Source organism: Carex rostrata, chromosome 27 (assembly GCF_964058835.1).
Source record: "Carex rostrata chromosome 27, lpCarRost1.2, whole genome shotgun sequence".
Taxonomy (NCBI): Eukaryota; Viridiplantae; Streptophyta; class Magnoliopsida; order Poales; family Cyperaceae; genus Carex; species Carex rostrata.
Genome location: NC_135944.1, coordinates 4,015,222 through 4,035,267, shown reverse-complemented (window position 1 = coordinate 4,035,267; position 20,046 = coordinate 4,015,222). Strand labels below are relative to the sequence as shown.

At 31.5% G+C, this 20,046-nt stretch overlaps 2 protein-coding genes across 2 annotated transcripts in view; both read right to left on the bottom strand.

The window, feature by feature from the left end:
• Nucleotides 1-20,046, bottom strand: part of LOC144544903 (uncharacterized) — a 51,342-nt gene that overhangs the window by 5,079 nt on the left and 26,217 nt on the right. Inside the window, exons 4-5 of the mRNA XM_078293447.1 lie at nt 1,004-2,301; nt 728-973 (exon numbers count right to left, since the gene is read on the bottom strand). Of these exons, the coding sequence (XP_078149573.1) occupies nt 728-973; nt 1,004-2,301 (1,544 nt within the window). The remainder of the gene's footprint in view (nt 1-727; nt 974-1,003; nt 2,302-20,046) is intronic.
• On the bottom strand, nt 16,415-18,477 carry LOC144544906 (putative ubiquitin-like-specific protease 1B). The gene is made up of 6 exons (XM_078293452.1): nt 18,077-18,477; nt 17,540-17,716; nt 17,333-17,461; nt 17,113-17,243; nt 16,957-17,032; nt 16,415-16,858 (listed from the first exon to the last, which is right to left on the bottom strand). The coding sequence occupies exons 1-6, from the start codon at nt 18,305-18,307 to the stop codon at nt 16,748-16,750; spliced, it is 855 nt and encodes a 284-aa protein (XP_078149578.1). The 5' UTR covers nt 18,308-18,477; the 3' UTR covers nt 16,415-16,747.

The window sequence follows — 20,046 nt, the reverse complement described above, 5'->3', positions numbered from 1 at the left end:
GAGTGTTTTCGTTGCTTGGTTCATAATGGACCAACTACTTTTTCTATCTATGTACTTCATGGACTTGTACACTGAGTCCATTTAAGATGTGTCTATTGGCCTTTCTTCTCCACAGGTGCCAATCTTCTTCCTTCCCAAATCAACTACGCTTTCTTCCGATAAACCCAAATTGACGCAAATAAAAGGCAGAATCGGCTTATCTTGGAGAGAATCGCCTCCAAATCACCACTATTTTCTGGTTTTTCTATGAAAAATTGGTGACCGTGTAACTCGGTCAAAAATCGGATGGGCATCATCCGATTCCGGTCCGACTCGGTCGAGTTTGCATACTATGCAGATTACTCAATATATGAAGCCCTAATAAATTACTTTAATTTTTTAACAGCAGAATATGGAAATTGACTTCGCCCTGACTATACTAATAGTTTGAACAATTCAACAACAAAACTCAGGAAAGTGTCATGGCTAAACAGGCTCAAAATTTTAAGATCCGGGAAAAACAGAGTGCTATTTATCAACTCTCTAAATGGAACTAACTAAAAGAAGATGAGAAGAAGAAATTACATGAGCCAAAATAAGCTACAGGAACTGTTATAGATTGTAGCATGTGTCAAATAAATAAGTACTCGATCACTATTGTAAATAACTTATAGCATGTGACAAAGTAAATCAAGTAAACATCATATCAACAACTATTAAAAAAAAGGTATATATACGGTTGCCATACCAGTATTTCGACTAGCTCTCAACCAACTGTTGCAGCAAACCAAGACCTTGGACATCTCTGTGTCCACTGCAGAATCAAAGATCTCTTCAATAATATTTTTCTCATATTCTGTTTCTGAAGTAAATGAGATAGAAACGGGAATAGCAAGAATATCACGTGCCATCTTAGAAAGAATCGGGTATAGTAATTCATTATCCTTCCACCAACCCAACACATCAAAATTCACATCTCCCTCTTCCACCCGACCTTTCATATACTTTTTCTCTTCCACCCGACCTTTCAAATACTTTTTCAGCTCTGGTATTTGAGATAAACGGTCAAATTTGTCTATCTCTGTGCTCTCACTTTGATATTTATTGTACAAACTGCAGAATAATTTATCAAAATCTTCTTCTTTGGCAAAGAACTTCCCAATGCAGCGTTTATGGAATCTTAATTTGAACCGAGGATCCAACAATGAAGCAATCAGCATTATATAATTACAACTAGCCAAATACTTATCCAATTCTTCTTGCGACCTATCAATAACATCTTTGGTACCACCAGATAAAACAGGAGAAGCCTCTGATAGGATATCACTGATTTCAAAAACAATTTTTAGAAGTAAATTTGATGTGGGAAATTCATGGGAAGAGAGCATCACAACCACATCATTTATTTTATTTAGAAGGGGAACAACTTCTTCCACTTTGCTCCATGATACATTCATGTCAAAAATTGTACAAAGAACACTTTTATAGGTACAAGCTTCATTTAAAATATTGAGATCAAAACCCAGTACTCCTTCGTTAGTAAGCACAAATTCAAATTTACGAGCAAGATTATGTTGCCCTGCAATTTCATTGAAATAGCACATTTTTTCTGGAAATTCATTCAGGTCATTCATCATTCCTCTAAGATAATCTATGTCTGATTTAATTGCAAAGTAGATATGAAAAGCTGTTGAACAAAAACAGTTCAGAATGCACTCCACATCCAATGTTGGACTGGACTTCTCTACACCTTTAATGCAATCATCATCTTTTGACCAAGCAAAAACTTTATTGCAAAGTCCCCAATCATTTAGGACTCTCTCATAATCAATTACTCTATTGAACAATTTTAAATCGTCCTGCACAAACCCAATTACTCTTTTGGACAATTTGAAATCATTATCAATAAAATGTGCTGCAACACATAAAAGTAGATTGTCGTCTTTCGGATTATAGAAGGACGCCACACTAAGGCTAACTTTAGAAGTTAGCTTGGTGATTTTCTCTTTCAAATGGGCTTTCTCTTTTTTATAAAAGGTGAGGCAGTCTTCCTCAACATCCCTCCGAGTTACATGGCTATACGATGGCTGAAAGAATCTTGCAAACTCTTCCAGAAAAGGATTCTCCACATGTTCCAACATGCTTTTGTTATCGATTACCATTTTCACAAAAAGCTCTCGGTTTTTTTGGGGATCGTACTCCGATTGGTTCTCTCTGTTTCCAGAAAGTTCTGTGTTTATTTGTTGGAAATATTCCAAATGGTTCTCTCCCAAATTATTCTCTTGGGATGCAGAAGGTTCTGTGTTTCTTTGCTGGGTGTTTCTCAAATGGTTGTGTCTGTTTCCAGAAGAGTCAGATGGTAGAGTAGTTCTTGCATCCTTGTTTGAGGGCTCAGTAGAGTTGCAACTATTGAAATGTCGCCAAAGTTGAGATGTTCCGTGTTTCTTGCTATCGCTACTTAGGAGTTTATCACAATTGTTACATTTTGCTTTTTTAATACCATCAGGCAGTTCTACCTTGGTAAAAAAATCCCAGATAGACCTTTTGTTTGACGGTCTCTCTTGAACCTTTTCTTTTCGTTTCTCCAGCATACTATCAGAAATCTAATTTTGCACGATTTTTGAAATGATAATGGAATTGTAACCTGTTTCATATATAAGTGATGTAAATCAAAATACTAGCAACATAGATTGACTGAATCACATTTGATTTAATAATTAATATGGCGAGATGCACTTTAATTATAATCTAGACGTTAATTTGTATGTAAAGAACATTGGAAAGCACAACATCTTTCTTGATCACTAGATCTAAGTTTCTTTAGTACAATTCATATGAAGCAGAATCAAATTATCAGTATAAACTAGAAAAAAGAAAAAAGATTAATGGACATACCACTTTGGATTTGTACTGTGAATGTTATATGAAGCAAAAGGGCATGGATCTAGATGACAGAAACAGAGTTGATTGGAGAGAGAGACATCTTCTTGGATATTCTGTAACCATTAAAAAGAAAAAGAGAGAAGCATCCTAGTTGTTATTTTTTCCCAAGTGAAACTTGAGATCCAGCAGAAGGCTCAAAAATCAATACTTGATTTTGAGAAAAGCAGAGAAAAAAATAATCCAAAAAATTAAAATACCTGACCTCACAACTGTGTCATCAAAGGAGATGCTATCGACAAAGGAGAAGCAGATCGAGACGGCCTTCTTGCACCAAGACAAATCTCTCTCCCTTTTATTTTGACAAACTTGCCAGCTGCCAAGTAATCTCTCTCTGATTTTCTGTGGCGTATGCTAATTTTGTATTAAGAAATGGGTCAGAAAATTGGATGGAATATGTGCCTAATATAACTTCCCAGGACTTCATTTGAGCCACAAGGGGTGGAGCGTGCTAATTGGTCCATTTCTTTTTTATTTCCTAACATTTTATGGACATAATTTGACAAGGAATCGGAGCGGTCCAATGGACATCAGACCAATTTCGGTTCAATGTCCAATTAGATGGCTCTAATATGACAATGATCAAATTTTATCTGATATGTATCGGACAGCCCTCAACTTCATTTGACAAAGCTCAGTAATTAATTGTCAAAAAAAATATATTTTTTTTTAATTATCTTGGAGGGGCTTTTTAAAGTAAAAACTTTTAAAAAAGGCATGTCATAAAACTTTAAAATAATGCTACATATTTTATTCTGTGTCTCTTTTCATTGTTTTAATTAATGAAGGCTTTATATTTGAGGTCCTTTATTCATAAAACTAATAGATATCTTCAAATAATATTGTGTACTTGATCCTGCATTTCATTTTGGCTAAATGAAATAAAATTTTGCTACTATAATATAATTGATGTTATAAATTAACCTTTACACGTCTCTTACAACGGTGAAAGCATTATTAATAAAAAAAATAGCTGCAGTATTAGAAAATTTTATAAAAATTTAACAGGATGCATTAATTTCATTCATTAAAATTTTCAATGACGAAAACAAAAAAAAAGTTTATACAAAGCGACCGTGAAGTGGGCATAATGTAGGGGAGTGCAAACGGATCGGATAGTGGTAAAATCATATCCGTATCCGATTTTATTTTTAGGATAAGGATAAAGATAAGATATTAGACAGATACGTATAGATACCGATTAGATATCTGTAAATATATACCTAAATATTTACATAATATATATAAATTATATAGTATATATCTACTATTTGAATATGGATAATTAAAATTCAAAATCACATTTGTGTATGTATCTACACGGATATTGGTCCGTATTTAATTTTAGAATATGGATCTAAATATGAATGAACGAAGAATATGCGATCCGTTTACACCCCTTGCATAATGGGCCAGATATTAATTGTTGCCTACTTGCATTTATTCTCTCTGCAGCATTTCTCCACTACATACCAGCACCAAGGCAAATCTCTCTCTTCTTTTAAGAAACATAGCAGTGGCTGTTCAGGATGATAAATATCTCTCTTTCTCTCTCTATTTTTCTGTGGAGTATGGTCATGTTGTATTATGAAACGGGTTGGGAAAATGATGGAATATATGCCTAATCTAACTTCCGAGGATTTAATTTGAGCCCCAAGATAGCGCTCTAATCAGTGTTATTAAAACCGGATCGGACCGGATGGTTCAACTAAAAAAAACCGGACCCGGTTACCAATTCGGTTTGGTTCACTGAAAGGACCGTTTATGCTAGGGGTGTAAACGGATTGGATATTATCCGATAAACGGATCCGAATTCGAAAAATTACCTAAATTATCCGATCCATATCTATATCCAAGACTATCCATATCTGAAAATTTTTAATGAATAAGGATACGGTAAGACTTTTAACTATCTGTATCCGACTGTTTACATTTTTAAATCACAACAAATATGTTATATGTTCTTAAATTGATTTATTAAATTGCATATTGTACAAATAATTTATTAAATTGCATATAGATATATATATTTTGATAAACAATATAACACTATAACATAATTATTGACTAATATTTTAGTAACATAATTATTGACTAATATATTTTGATAAAAAATTATAATGAATACAGATACAGTAAGACCACTATCCGATCCGTATCCGATAGTTTACACCCCTAGTTTATGCAATTAAACCAGTAAAATCCGGTTCAATTGACCGGTTTTTATAAAAAAAACACGGCTAAACCATCCGGTTTTGTGCACTTTGTACTTTTCTTTTGTTTCTCTGCTTTCGATTTGGGTTTTTTTTTTTTTAAGATGCACTTCTCCGAATGCATAGCTTGTAACTTTTAGTCAATCTAAGAAATTTATACATCAGCTTTAGTTATAAATTTATTCATTATATTAGATGAAATGGAACATCCAGTCAGTTCCAACTTCCAAGTGAATTTTTGAATCTTATTAATTAAAACATTATTAAATGCTGCTATAAAATTTACGAACTTGACTTCCAAAGTGAATTTTGAATCTTATTAATTAAAGAGTTATTAAATGCTGCCATAAAAGTTACGATCATAATTAACTATATTTTAATATTTTAAAAATAATTTAGCTACATGTTTTGCTGAATCAGATACTAAATTATTTCCTAGAAAGAAAAGAGTGAAATAGTCTTTTTAATAAAAGGAGTGAATCAGCATAATATATTCAAATTACTTAGAATGTTTTAACAAAAACTGCTTGAGAGGTCGTATTGATTGGTTGGAAGGTCAGATAAAAAATATTATTCTAAAAATAATTCTACTTATTGGTACTGAAAAATACTCATTATTTATTTTGTTGTTGTTTATTTAATTCAATTGTCAACAACGTGTGAAAACATTTTTTCCTTCACTGTTTTGATGAGCTTGAACGTGGTATGGCCATGTTAAATGTATCAAATATAGAGGAGAGATCAAGCTACAACAATTATTTTCTACATTTTCAAAGTCCAAATCGTTGATCCAAACCGTTAGATGTGATTTCCACAATAAAATGTCCTTGAAGACCAAATTTTACATTTTTTGAAATTTTTTTACTATTTATTAAGATGTGTACAAAAACTAGTAAAATTCAGACCATTGAATTTTATACCCATCTTAATAAATAGTAAAAAAAATTCAAAAAAAATGTAAAATTTGGTCTCCAAGCACATTTTATTATGGAGATCACATCTAACGGTTTGGATCGACGATTTGGGATTTGAAAATATAAAAAATAGTTGTTGTAACTTGTTGTAACTCAAAAATTGTTGTACTTAGATCCCTCCTCCAAATATATTGCAATAAATAATATTTTTGGTATTCATATTATAAATTAATAAATTGTAATTATTTAAAAAATTAGCGGTCCAACCGGTTGACCCACTGCTCCAATTAGTAAACTGTTGACCCAGAGGTTAACCAGTTCGATGTCCGGTCCGGTTCTGATAACATTGCTACTAATTGGTCCATTTGTTTTCTATTTCTTAAGATTTTATTCACATAATTTGACAAAGCGCAGTCAAAATTAATATTGTCAAAGAATTCAATCTTAGAGGGGGTTTAATCAAATGAAAACCTACAAAGCGTGACTGTCATAACATAGTTAAAAAAGAGTCGTACATATTTTACGTACAAAATTAAATCTCTTTGACCAAATTTGAAGCTTATTGTGTCTCTTTTCATTGTTTTAATTAATGAAGGCTTCAAAATAAAGTCCTTTAATTCGCCAAACTAATATATATACTCTAAAAGTAAAAAAAAAAATAACTATAAAACATAATACAAATAAGTTCCTAAGTTAATGGGAACAAAGTGTACCCTTTGTCATGAACAAATCCTTGCTCAATTAACTATTAATTAAGTATTAACCACCTTTTGTAATATATTAAAATCGTGCATAATTTTAGATGATAATAAGGTTCCTTTTGAAGAACACGGTCCTGAAAGAAGTAGATGCTCAACACAGACACAGTCCAGGTATTTTCTAAACCCTATGTTAAGATGAGAATTCCAGTAACTAATACATCAATTTGAAGGAAAGAAATTTAGAAGAAGACTGTATCTTTCAACGTATCTCTAAATTAAAGTGGCGATCGGACAGAGTACGTAGGCTGGAGAAAGGTTGGCAATCGTGGTCACAAATGGGTCAACTTTGAGCGGTGTCGATGGAGATTGGTAGATCAAGCGTTGGCTTAGAGAGAGAGAGAGAGAGAGAGAGTTGTGTTTATGTGATACCGATGGACAAGAAAAAACGACAAAAGGTTGCAAGGAAGAGCGAAGATACTATTAAAGAAAGCAGTCCCTTTTTTTTTGCTTTTCAGAAACAATAATTAGAGACTAAAGAGTACCTGTTTATTATTTATAAAGACTCATTTTATGCAATCAAACAAGTGAAACCGGGATACTTATTTTATATATATAAAAAAAAAAACAAGTTGGAGGGAGGCTCTTCGCTGCAATCATTTTTTTGTTGAAATTGGTACGCACGTGATGCGTAAGACAAATACAAAATTGTTATTTCTTCCACATTAGAAGTGAGAGTTTCATTTTCTTATTATTAGAAACAAAAATAATGTTTTTTATGTTTCTTTTCTCAATGATCATAATTCATATTTTTCTTTGGCAGAGAAAATTATCAAGGAAAATATTTTAGCAACCCAGCTTACCATTATTTTGATATAAAAAATATCTACGTCGTCAACATTGAGAATTGAAATCGGCTGTTATTTTGAGAGAATAACAGGATTTTGTTATTCCTGACCTCCTCTCTCCAAACTTTGTAAGGAGAGAGGAGATGAGAGATAACATGTTTTTGGAGGAAATACGTAAATTTTTGAGTAAATTTTAATATAATAGATAATCAAATGGGTAAATTTTTTAGTTTTGAAATTTAAAAATGTAAATATGATATTATGAAATTTAAAGGAGGAAATACGTAAATTTTGAAGTTTTTGAAAGGTATTACATGATATCATAATTGATTGCTTTCTAATTTGAATGTGAAATGGAGCTAACTAATTAATTCAGCTGTTCAAAAGAATTGTTAATTTAATTTCTAGTTGAAATAGCAAAACAAATAAGTTAGAAACTGGTATACAAATATTTATCACTTTTTCTATGAATGATCATAACCTTTTTATTTAAAATAATTATTGAATGAGTAAAGATACTACTTTCAAAGTTTTTAATTAACTTAAAATATAAATATTACTTAAAAAATGTAAACACATCCTAAGTATAAATTAAAATCCGGATAAAGAATTTTAAATAACAGAGTAGAACTAAGGTGTTCTTAAGCAAACACTTTCACCAAAGTGTTTGGTGAGCTTAACTCCAAAATCTATTAGATTTGCTTGAAATAATAAATCCAAACCTTTGAAACCGATTTACTTTGCGAGAATGAATTTACATGTAAAGTTTTTTTAATTTTGAATTAAATTTGTATAAAGTCAATTGGTCAAAAAATGTTTAAAAAATGAATACACTCAAATTAATTTATAAAAATTTTAATTTTGACCGCTTGACTTTATACTAAAATAATTTGAAAACTTAAAATATTTGCATGTAAATTCATCAATTGTGAAGTAGATGGGTTTCAATAACTTGAATTTATTGTTTGAAACTGATATAATACATTTTCGAATTAAGCTCACCAAACACCTTGATGAGCTTAAGAGCACCCTAGTTTTACTCTAAATAACATATACATAAGTTATCACTCCTTCAAATTATTTTTCTCTTCTCATGATCCCTGCTTATTGTCAAACTAAAATTCAGTCCTCTTCTTCGTACACCCGTCTTTCGAAGGAGTTTTCCGCTGGTTCGCCTCTCCCTAAATTGTATCTAGGCATCCAGAAGGATCTGTGTTTGTTTGCTGGGAATTTTCCAAATGGTTCACTCTGTTTTCAGAAGAGTAAGATGGTATAGTAATTCTTGCATCCTTGTTTTGGGGCTCAGTACCACCGCAACTTTTGAGATGTCGCCAAAGTTGAGACGTTCCGTGTTTCTTGCTATCGCAACTAAGGAGTATTTCACAATTGTTACAGTTTGCCTTTTTACTACCATCAGGCAGTTCTACTTTAGTAAAACAATCCCAGACAGACCTTTTCTTTGATGAGATCGAATCGTCTGTTCCCCGGGGGGCAGGAAATTCCTGCCCCCAGAGTCATTGCTGGTGGACCCTCATTTAAAAACAGTAACAGTACTTAAACCCTTCAACAGTAACCGGTCCCACTCCGCAATAACTCTGGGGGCAGGAGATATGGTTCCTTTCTTTGATGGTGTCTCTTGAGCCTTTTCTTTTCCTTTGTTCAACATACTATCAGAAATCTTATTTTTCACGATGTTTGAAATGACAATAGAATTGCAACCTGTTCCATAAGTGATATGAATCAAAATATATACTAGCTATTTATAGTGAGCAAATCACATATGATTTAATAATTAATATAGAAATACACTAGTACACTAATTTGTATGTAGAGAACATTGGAAAGCACCAAATCTTTCTTGATAACTAGATCTAAGTTTCTTTACTACAACTAATATCATAGAATCAAATTATCAACATAAACTAGCAAAAAGAAAAAAAGATTACCGGACGTACCACTTTGGAATTGTAATGTGAATGTTATATGATCCTCAGATCTATGCTGATGCAAAAGAACATGAATCTGTAATACACAGAAAAAGGCACAAAGGCGAGCTCAAGCAAAATTGCATTTAGATGTTAGCAACATAGTTGATTGGAGATAGAGACCTTCTTGGCTGTTCTGTAACAATTAAAAAGAGAGAGAAAATAGCATCTTAGTTGTTTTTTCCCAAGTGAAAATTTAACAAGCAATTTTGCCTTGGGTACATGGACTGTTTCTCTGTCCCTTTTGAGTGAAGATTTCAAACACACTGTTACTTTAAAATATTATGAGAGAAAGCAATACTCAGTGCAATACAAACTAAGATAATAGGTTAAAACAATTCTGGTGAGAAATGAAATCCAGTGGAAGGCTCGAAAATTTTAATACTTAATTTTGACAACAGCAGAAAAAATATATTTAAAACTAAGCCATTAATGGGAAAAAATAGAGTGAGTTGACTTCATAACTGTAAAAGCACCGTGTGGATCTCGCGCATCCGTAGTCAAAGGATACGCAATCGACGGAGTAGTAGAAATGTTCAACACATGGTCCCATTTGTGTTAATAATCTCACAATCTCTCTCTCTCTTAATATATATATATATATAGAGAGAGAGAGTTGGACTAAGGTGAGTTGCGAAGTAAAGTTATTATTTTATTTCACACTCATAGTTTGCGATTTGAAAATCCAAACGACCGATCCGAACCGCTCAACATGATCTCCATATTGAAATGTGCTTGGAGACCAAATTTTATATTTTTTGGAATTTTTTTACTATTTATTAAGCAATTTTGAAAATCGTTGATCTGATGGTTCAAAAAATTTTACTGTTTTTTTACTGTTCATAGCAAAATAACAGTTTTCAAAATTACTTAATAAATAGTAAAAAAAAATTCAAAAAATATAAAATTTGGTCTCCAAGCACATTTCAATATGGAGATCACATATAACTGTTCGGATCGATCTTTGAACTTTCAAAATAAAAATACAGCATGAAGTAGAAACGTGTTTTACTTCGCAACTCACCGTAGCTCATCTCTCTCTATATATATATTGAGAGAGAGAGTTGGCCTACGGTACAATGAAATTGGACTCTAAATCATTGAATTCAAAGTTCAAAAATTTAATTGGAAGCTCTAAATTTGTTCTCCATATTAAAATATATTTTAAGACCAAATTTTATATTTTTTGAAATTTTATTACTATTTATTAAAATGGATACAAAATCTTTGTTTTCATAAAAAATATGTACTACAAAAAAACACCGATTTTCAAAAATTCTAAATGAATTGTGAAGAAATTCCGAAAAATAAAGAATTTGATTTCCAAGCACATTTTAATATAAATATCACGTTAAACGGTTTGAAACGACTGTTTGAACTTTGAATCAAACGATTTACCATCCAATGCACAAGATAATCTATACATTGCAAAGATCCTTGATGCAGTTATTGCTTTTATAATGGGGGCTAACAAGTATAAATACTTATAAATTAAAATTAGAAAATATAAATGACAAAACTGCTAATTTTTAATTTATAGGGATGGCTAAGTCATCCCTATCCAATACATGGACATGGATAGGCTCCTGGTCTCTTTGTCCCTGTGAGTGAAGAGTAATCTGTACAATAATTCAATTAAAGCTGTACCATGAATGAAGTAAAAATGTACCAGAATTATGGTAAAACTGTACTAGAACTTATAAAACTGTAACAGATCTAAATTGAGACCGGCCGGTACTATAATAACTAAAAAATAATTCTAAAACATATACACATAAGTTCATAAGTTAATGAGTGAAAGTAGGCATGGATCCTTGGTGGGGTAATTGCTTTTTTCCTTAGTTCATAAATTAGGCTTGGATCTACTCAATAATTAGTTCATTGCCTGTCACGAACAAATCCTTGCTCTACTAACTATTAAACATCTTGCAATATATTAAAATCTTGCATATTTTAAGATGCTATTGATGTACCTTTCAATTAAAACACTTTGTAAGTAGATGCTATTGAGATGGAGGTCCTGAAAGAATTAGATGCTCCACACAGACACCGAGACACGGTCGAGGTCTTCTCTAAATTCTAAACCCTTTCTGTTAAGATGAGAAATCTAGTAAATTAACCAAAATATACATCAATTTGAAGAATTAGAGAAGTTGTGAAGGAAAGAAGAAGACTGGATCTTGTAATGTACCTCTAAAATGTAATGGCGGTCGGAGAGAGTAGACTTGAGTGGACTTGTCAATACCTGATAAGGGAATCTTTTACAATTACTAGATCTGAACCGTTCTTTTTAACTTGGCACGATTCTCAAAGTCCAAAAATACTGTGAGGAAAAAGGACAAATAGAGAAAGCAAGAGAGAAACAAAATAACAGGCGGAGTGAGTAAATGAAGTTGTATGGGTGGATTTATGTACTCCGGAGTAAATTCCCTTGCTCCATACACTACATTTTACTTGGTACATTCCACATTTGACTGTTTCTTACAAAAAGAAGTATTCGAATAAAATTTATTCATGCTTTTCAGTACAATGATTTTAATTAATTTATAATATATAATTTTATATAAACAAGTAAAAGTTTATATAAGATAAAACTTTTCCTTTTGCGTTTTTTTTTTTTTTTAAATCTTTGTAGAGACCACCAAATCGTGAGAAAGAATCGAACTCTCGATCTTAGGACAACCAACCGTCTTAGAATTTTTCATAGCCAAATGTAATGCCTTTTCTTTGAAACTTTTCCTTTCGTAAATTCATTAATTCGATTTATTTAAATTTTGTTGTATTCTTATTTGAAAGACTAGTCTTAGAATTATAATTCTTAAGTTGAGAATTAGAATTATAATTCCTAAGTTGATAATTTCGTAAAGTCATTAACTAGAATTATAATTCCAAAATCAAAATATTTAATAATTTAATTAAAATTAGCATGAGACTAATTACATGAGGGTAAATAAAAAAAAAATGTAAAAATTGAGAGGTAAATAAAATAAATAAAGTCTTCAAAGATAAATAAGAAACTACACAATTGAGAGATGTACATAAGAAATTATCCCTATCCAATAAAATTTGGTAGAAAGGCTAATATGGTCTTAAAAATGTGAACAGAGTGACTTCGCTGTCGCCTTTTTCCCCTGGACTGAGATGTCAATTCATGCCATATTTAATTAAGTCTGCCCCGCCATGTGCTTTGTTCCACAAAACCCCAAAAACTAGCCCACTGAGGAAAGAATTCACATCCCCTCAGGTTACCGGACTGAGTATAATTGAATCGGACGATCAAAAATTGTTCTTTTTAACATGGTACGAATCTCAAAGCACAAATAATACTGCCCCTACATCATCCTGAACGCACACCGACTGAGAGTAAATCTGGACCGTCTATTTCAATTGTATTGAGTCAGGTACCTGGGAGGATACGGATCCCTGAGGAAAGCAGATATCACAGTACTAATTTGTAATGGAACACTTATTTGAAATCACAATAAATTAAACTTCTGCAGAATATATGGTTTGTTAAACCTTATAAGGAAGAACTGATTAAAATACAGTCTGTTCTATTTTGCTTTTATTGGGACAAGACTGACACATTGACCAGTGATGACTTTACTAGAATTGATTTTATCTGAGGAGATTTAGGGAGAAATTTAGTCTCAGCTACATCTATAGCATTAGCAGCGGATAGAAAAAAAAAAAATGCACATCTATTAAACACAATCAGGGCCGTAGATTTAATTGGTGGGCTTGAAGTAAAAGAATTGTATGGGCCTTTAGTAATTATTCACTAATTCTGGCCCATTATGCCACTTTAACAGTCGCTTTGTACTTTGCGCATTAACTCTGTGTTTTCTTCATTATAAATTGTAATAAATAAAAATAATGCCTTCATCTATGATCATTTTTTTATATAATTGCAATGTATCCTGTTAATTTCTTATAAAATTTTACTAAAATTGTGACTGAGTTTTTGCTTTCAAGAGACATCTAAAGGTTAATTAGGATAGGCTAACCACTCCTATAAATAAAAAATTAATAAAGAAACCACTATAATTCAAAATATTTTTCATATGATGAGTAACAAAAAATTATTTCACTTAGCTCAAATAAAATTCAAGAGCTCGTACATAATAAAATTTAGTTGGCGAATAAAAAACCTAAATTATTATGAAGCCTTCATTAGTTATAACAATGAAAAGAGACCATAAGGAAGTTATCGAATACACTAGTGTCCCCTAGGAAACTATGTAAGCAGATTGTTTTCAGATGACGAATTCAAACTCTGTTGATACTGATTTACTTTATGACACAAGTATTGTGTGTACATGCAAATTTTTAAAATTTTCAAAATCATTTCCTATGCTGATCAATTCACCATATTTTCAAACTAAATTAATGGTTCAGGTAGTAACATCAATATCCCTGTATAGTCAATTTACACTTTTGTACCTCTTTTGTCATGTTTGACTTAGTCAAAGCCGACAAGATCTTTAATTAAATAAAGGTCTGGCATGTGGGACCTATCAGGCAGAGAGATGAAGCTGATTCGGAGAAGAATGAAACTCATTGACAAACAGGGGCCCTTCAGTCAGAGATATATAATTGGTTTGTGACGAACAGCGCCGGTTTCATTGACTTGGATGCCCTTGGACTTGGAGTACGCGAACCAAATATTTGGTTTGTGTGAACCGCGTGCACGGAGAAGAGATGAAATTTTTGTTGAATTCCTCAACTGTGTTTTTTTTTTGTTTTAATCCAGTGCTAGTAGACCCGCGATATTTCCTCATAAAGTCTTTTGGTGAAACGTATTTATTCAAAATAAACAACAAACGTGAGGGACTGCTTCCTGGGTCCCACTATTAAGCATTGATTCATTTCCCCAGTATAGTACACTTCCTTGTATCTCCCTTCTTCCCTTTTCTTCATTTCAAACGCATTGTAGATCTCCATTTCAGTGCATAATGGCTACACCCATTTCCCTTTATTCTTATTCCTTTTTTTTTTTTTTTGCTCTTGTTTTTTATTTTGCGGAAATAAAAATAATGTTTATTTTTGCTTTCTAATAATCAACAAATAAAAATATTGCTTTCTCTTAGTGCACAATGGCTAGATCCAATTTCCTTTATTTTTGGACTGCGTCCTTGGTCCCTCTTTTTACAGATTTAATATTATTAGTTTAAATTTATCTTTTTAAATGATATATATAAAATTAGCAAAAAAATAATGAGTTTGTTGTTGAATAAGGAGTTTGTTTTATTTTCAAAATGGGTCATTTTAAGCAACTACATTAATCGGGGAAGAGAGCCAAGGTATTAAACAAAATGTGAACATAGTTAGGGGTATTCATTAGTCCGGTTTAATCGGTTTTTTAGCATAATTGAGAGAGTTTAGATTAAACAGTTTAGTGTTTTCAGTTAAATAGATCTTTGTGTTTCACTTTAAAATTGGCTTAATTATTTGATTCGGTTCAGAATTTTTTAAAACCATTTAGATCAAACTAAGCAAAATTTTCAAACTTCATTCCCTAACTGAACTAAATATTTAAAAAAAAAATTCAAAAATTATAATATAATGTATACTGGTTGGATCGGTTTAACACCGGTTAGACCAAACCAAATATATTTTTTAAATCCATCTTAAATTTTTTTAAAAATTAATAAAAAAATATTTATGTTTATGATTAATCTTATTATTTCGATTCAACTAAACAAACTAAAATTTAGTTCGGCTTGATTTTAATTCGATAAATAAATTTATTTCGATCAGTAGTATTTTTAAAAACCTAAGAAAATTTTAATTTATCTACCTTATTTTGAATTTTACCTAGGACGTCAGAGAAAGAGAAGAAACAACATTTGTCTTTTGACATTGAGATGTTAATTCATGCATATTTTGCTCTTTACTTTTTTTTTTTTTAGAAACCGCCCTTAGGCTTGCGTCTAGTAGGTGAAAAGGTCTTACAAATTTCTAATTTTGGAAATATAATTGACGTTTTCTTAAATCATCCAATCGGAATTCAAAATCAAACTGAGAATACTGGAATTTATTTTTTATTTGATGAGATTCAGGGAATTTGTTTATTAAGTATTAACACAATCAATGCGTTGCTCTATTTATTAATTTTGGTGAAAATAATTAGAATTGTATGGGGCTTTTTGCACAAACTCTTTTTGTTTTCTTCATTGTAAATTGTAATGAATGGAAACAATACCTTCATCTTTTAAATTTCTTATATAATTAATAATTGTATGCTGTTAAATTTCTTATAATATTTTATAATATTGGGCCAATTTTTTTTTTAATAAAGCCTTCACTGCAGTAAGACGCGGATTTAGTTTATTAATAATTAGTGCTTCCACCCCTATAAACTAAAAATTCAAAAGATGACCACTATCATTCAAAATATTTTCATTTTATAAGTAAAAAATGATATTTCATTTAGATGAAGTTGAAAATAGTATATAGAGTACTATATTTATTAGTTTGATGAATAAACAACTTCAAAGAAAACCTTTATTAAATTTTAAAAAAAAAAGAGAGACGCACACGATAAAATTCGGTCCAAGGGATTAGGCGCATAAGACAAATCCCCTCTAAGCTAATTAGAAAAGATGAAATTCTTTGACAATCAAATTTTGTCAATAAAATATTTAGTAATAGATAAGAAATAGACCAATGGCAGACCCTCTTGTGGTTGTGGATCAAATTATGTATTCGGAAGTTAGATTAGGTGGATATGATTTTTTCTCTTTTTAGAAATTAAGAAAGGAAATCTTTGGGGAAGGATTTTTTTTTCGGAAAATAGTTGAGACCACACAATTTTGAATGTAAGCAATTGCAATGTTTTCTCAAACTTTTTGCCAAAAAATTTAAGGAAATAAATTGTAAGCAATCACTCTGTAGTAATTTGTGCCAAGAGAACAATTTCATGCATAAGCTCACAATAATAAGTTTCACAGTTCCACACAATTGTGCCCCAAAACTTTTTGTGTGGCCCATTTGTACACAACAACATATAGAAGTTTTCCAAATTATAATTTATTTCTTAAGTTGAAATAAGTACAACAAAACCAAATCATTTGAAGGAGGGTTTGGGGCGCTAATTCTTGTTGATATTTATTCTTCAGATTCGTATGATTCTTCTGATTCTCCTAATTCTTCTGATTCGTCTGATTCTTATGTATAAAATTTTCTTTTCTTAATTTCATCTTGAATGTCCTTCTTCTCATTGAGATCTGAAAAGATTAGTTTGCCAACTAGCTGTTTCCTAAACAAGTCAATGTCATCCTGACAAGTTGAATTTATCATATATAAGTACATTGAACAATAATTTATTTCTTCTTCGCAAATTGCAAGATAAACCATTATAAAGATTAATAGTGTACCTGTGTGAATTCAGTAGCAAGCTTTGATCCATCCCATAATTTCATGTATTTGAGTGCAAATAGACCACAAGAACACCTAAAACACCAATTGGGATACTCAATCGAATGATATAAGTTCTACTGAAATCAAATGAACAATGATGTAAAATATCATACCCGTCTTCTTGTTGTGGTAAATTCGAAATAACAGATATCGGCCAACTAACTATGTTCTCTTGGAGCCATGGATCTAGTGGATTACCTTGGTAGTCAAGTGCAGCATCAATACACACTTGAATTCCTAATCTCTGTTTGGAAAAAAAGAAGAAGCAAATATGATAATCATTACATAGTATGATAGAATATGCGAGCAACACTTATTTGAGAAAAGATATACCAGCTTATGAGTTGTTTCTTCATAAGTAGCGCCCTCTGAGTTCAAGGAATTCAATATCTGGAATTCCTTCTTTGAAGCATTGAAAGCCCCAACAAACCAATGGTTTTGTTCATAAATTGGCAAGAACACCTACAAATTATGTATGCGAGTCCCAACTAGTAAGAAGTGAAAGTTGTAATGTGTAGCTCATATATGAATGAAAATTACCAGTTCATTTTGAAGGAAACCTTTCCCCTTCTCGATGATGTGTTCATGAAGTTTCTCTCTTTCATTTATTGATGATCCCCATGACTCCAATAGCCGACTATCAAATGTGCTAAATATCAGGATTTTACCTAATGTACTTCCTTGATTGTTCATGATACCAATGCAGCAGTTGATAACCTGAGAAATTTATTCATTTGTAATTAAGAGTGAAATATAATAATTGAAACTTGAGAGAGCGGACAATCAAATATCGTAAATATTGTGCTTAGTAGTGCCCAACATTTGGTATGAATGCCAGTTAGGCATTTAACTATACAACTATCCATGATTAAATTTAAGCTTAAAAATTAAGAACACAATTTGAATCAATTGCCCAGAATTATACAACTGGTAAATGCGATAACATAATATATAAATCAAGGAAATGGAAAACAAGGAGCAAACCTATTAGAACTATTGTTGCATTATGGAACTGGACCCCACCAAGCATTGCTGAGATAGAAGGTTTCTCATTATACATTTATAACACAAACGTACCTCATCTGGAATCCATTTGTCAATTTCATCATCATCAATTGACTTGATGAGACACTGCATCTTCTTTGCAGTCAATCTGGCATCACCTATAGCTACTATTTCTTCTGACATTCTTCCACTCAAACCATACTTAAGAAAACTTATGGACCAGAAGTCACAGGCTCGTAATGGGCATTTGTATGATGGTGGAATGTGCTTCTCTACCAAGTCAATTGCTGCCTTCTTTTGCATAAATTTCCCTTATTTTTATTCATCAGAAGAAAATGGACAATAATCAACTAAACTGGATGAATAGTTATTGCATCAACAAAAATATTGTGTTGTTACATAATCAAATAATCAGGATCAAGCAAGGGCACTTGACGATTCATATTTCTATTACAGGAATCCAATTATAGACCATTTTTTTTTCAAACATCCATTATTGGTATGTAGCAACAGGCCAAGACAAAACAAACGAATATTTTAAATCTAAAAGGTAAGCAGAGCTTTTTCTCATTTGGGTTGCAACAAATATTTTTTTGAATAAAGATGAAAATAGTGTTGTTCGTGCAATAATCTTTTTCATCTATTTGACTTGCAAAAACATACAATTATTGAATTTTATGATTTTTTCTATTTTTGAAAGATATGTAGATTCAAGTCAAATGGAATTACATTATGAAATATTTGAACTGAAGAAATCATGAAGACCTTTATCAAGAATACAAATTGTAAAATTAGATATTTGGTAAAGTAAGTTTAAGACTGTTTTAACAGAGGTAAAACGTTGGTAACGCTTGTAAAACGTTATAACGTTTTAAACCTGTCAGAAACACTGAAGGAATAGCTTGATCAAACTCAGAAACAACTTAAAACGTTGTAACATTTTTACAAAATGTTATAATGTTTTAGGATTGTCAGAACTATTGAAGCACAGCTGTACAGAAACAACTTGAAACGTTGTAACGTTTTAAGAATTGTCAGAATAAATACAGCTGTATCAAAGCTAAAATTCAAATTGTAAACGTTGTAACGTTTCACAAAACGTTATAATGTTTTAATTTGAATATGAGCTTCAAACAATTCCTATTTTTGATCAAAATTTTACAGAGCCAAACGTTATGTAACGTTTTACAAACGTTGTAACGTTTACTAAGCTGTCAGAAAGTTAAAAACCCTAAATCGCATTTTGAACTAAAACGTTGTAATGTTTTAGCTCATTTTTGAGCTGTTTCTATAAATAGGTTTTGGGCTCTCTTCCCAAATTATCCCAACCGACCCTAAATCTCTAAAAGGCAATTTTCTGAGAGCTTAGCTTACTCCATTGTTGTGAGAGCTTAAAACTTTAAAATTCCTCAAACAATCTCAAATCCACTTCACTAATCTTAATATAGATTAGGTTAGAGTGATATATTGAGTGTTTCTCTTGAGTTTGTAGACAATCGAGACCTTGTTCTCATCTCTTTGAGTTGGCCGTTTGACTTCCCGCTTGGCATGTAAGGACTCAACGGTTCACAAGTTGTAATCCTTTCATGTTGGGTAATAGAAAGACGCACCACTTGAGGTTGCGAAGCCCCGGAGACGTAGGCCTTTGTTTTGCCGAACTTCGTTAACATCCCGCGTGTCAAATTTCTCTAAACTAATCTATTTACTTTCAATTGCAATTTAATTTCAGTTTTTGAGCAGTTAGAGGTGCCCCTAAGTATAACAAATAGTTGTCCACAATAACCATCTATTAGAAAATTGAAAATACAAAGTTATGCTCTACCCCCATGTTTGATTGTGGCCTAAAGCTAAGGAGCCTAAATTGGTTATTCCAACTTAAACCGGTCTAAATTATTCATGTTTGGTTGAGGCCTAAAGTTAAATCATAGCTTAAACTATTCCTTGTTTGGTTAGAGTTGGTGGAGGACTAAAGTTTTAAAAGCCTAAATTGGTTAATTATTTATAATAAGATACTAATTATATAATATTAATATATTAATAAT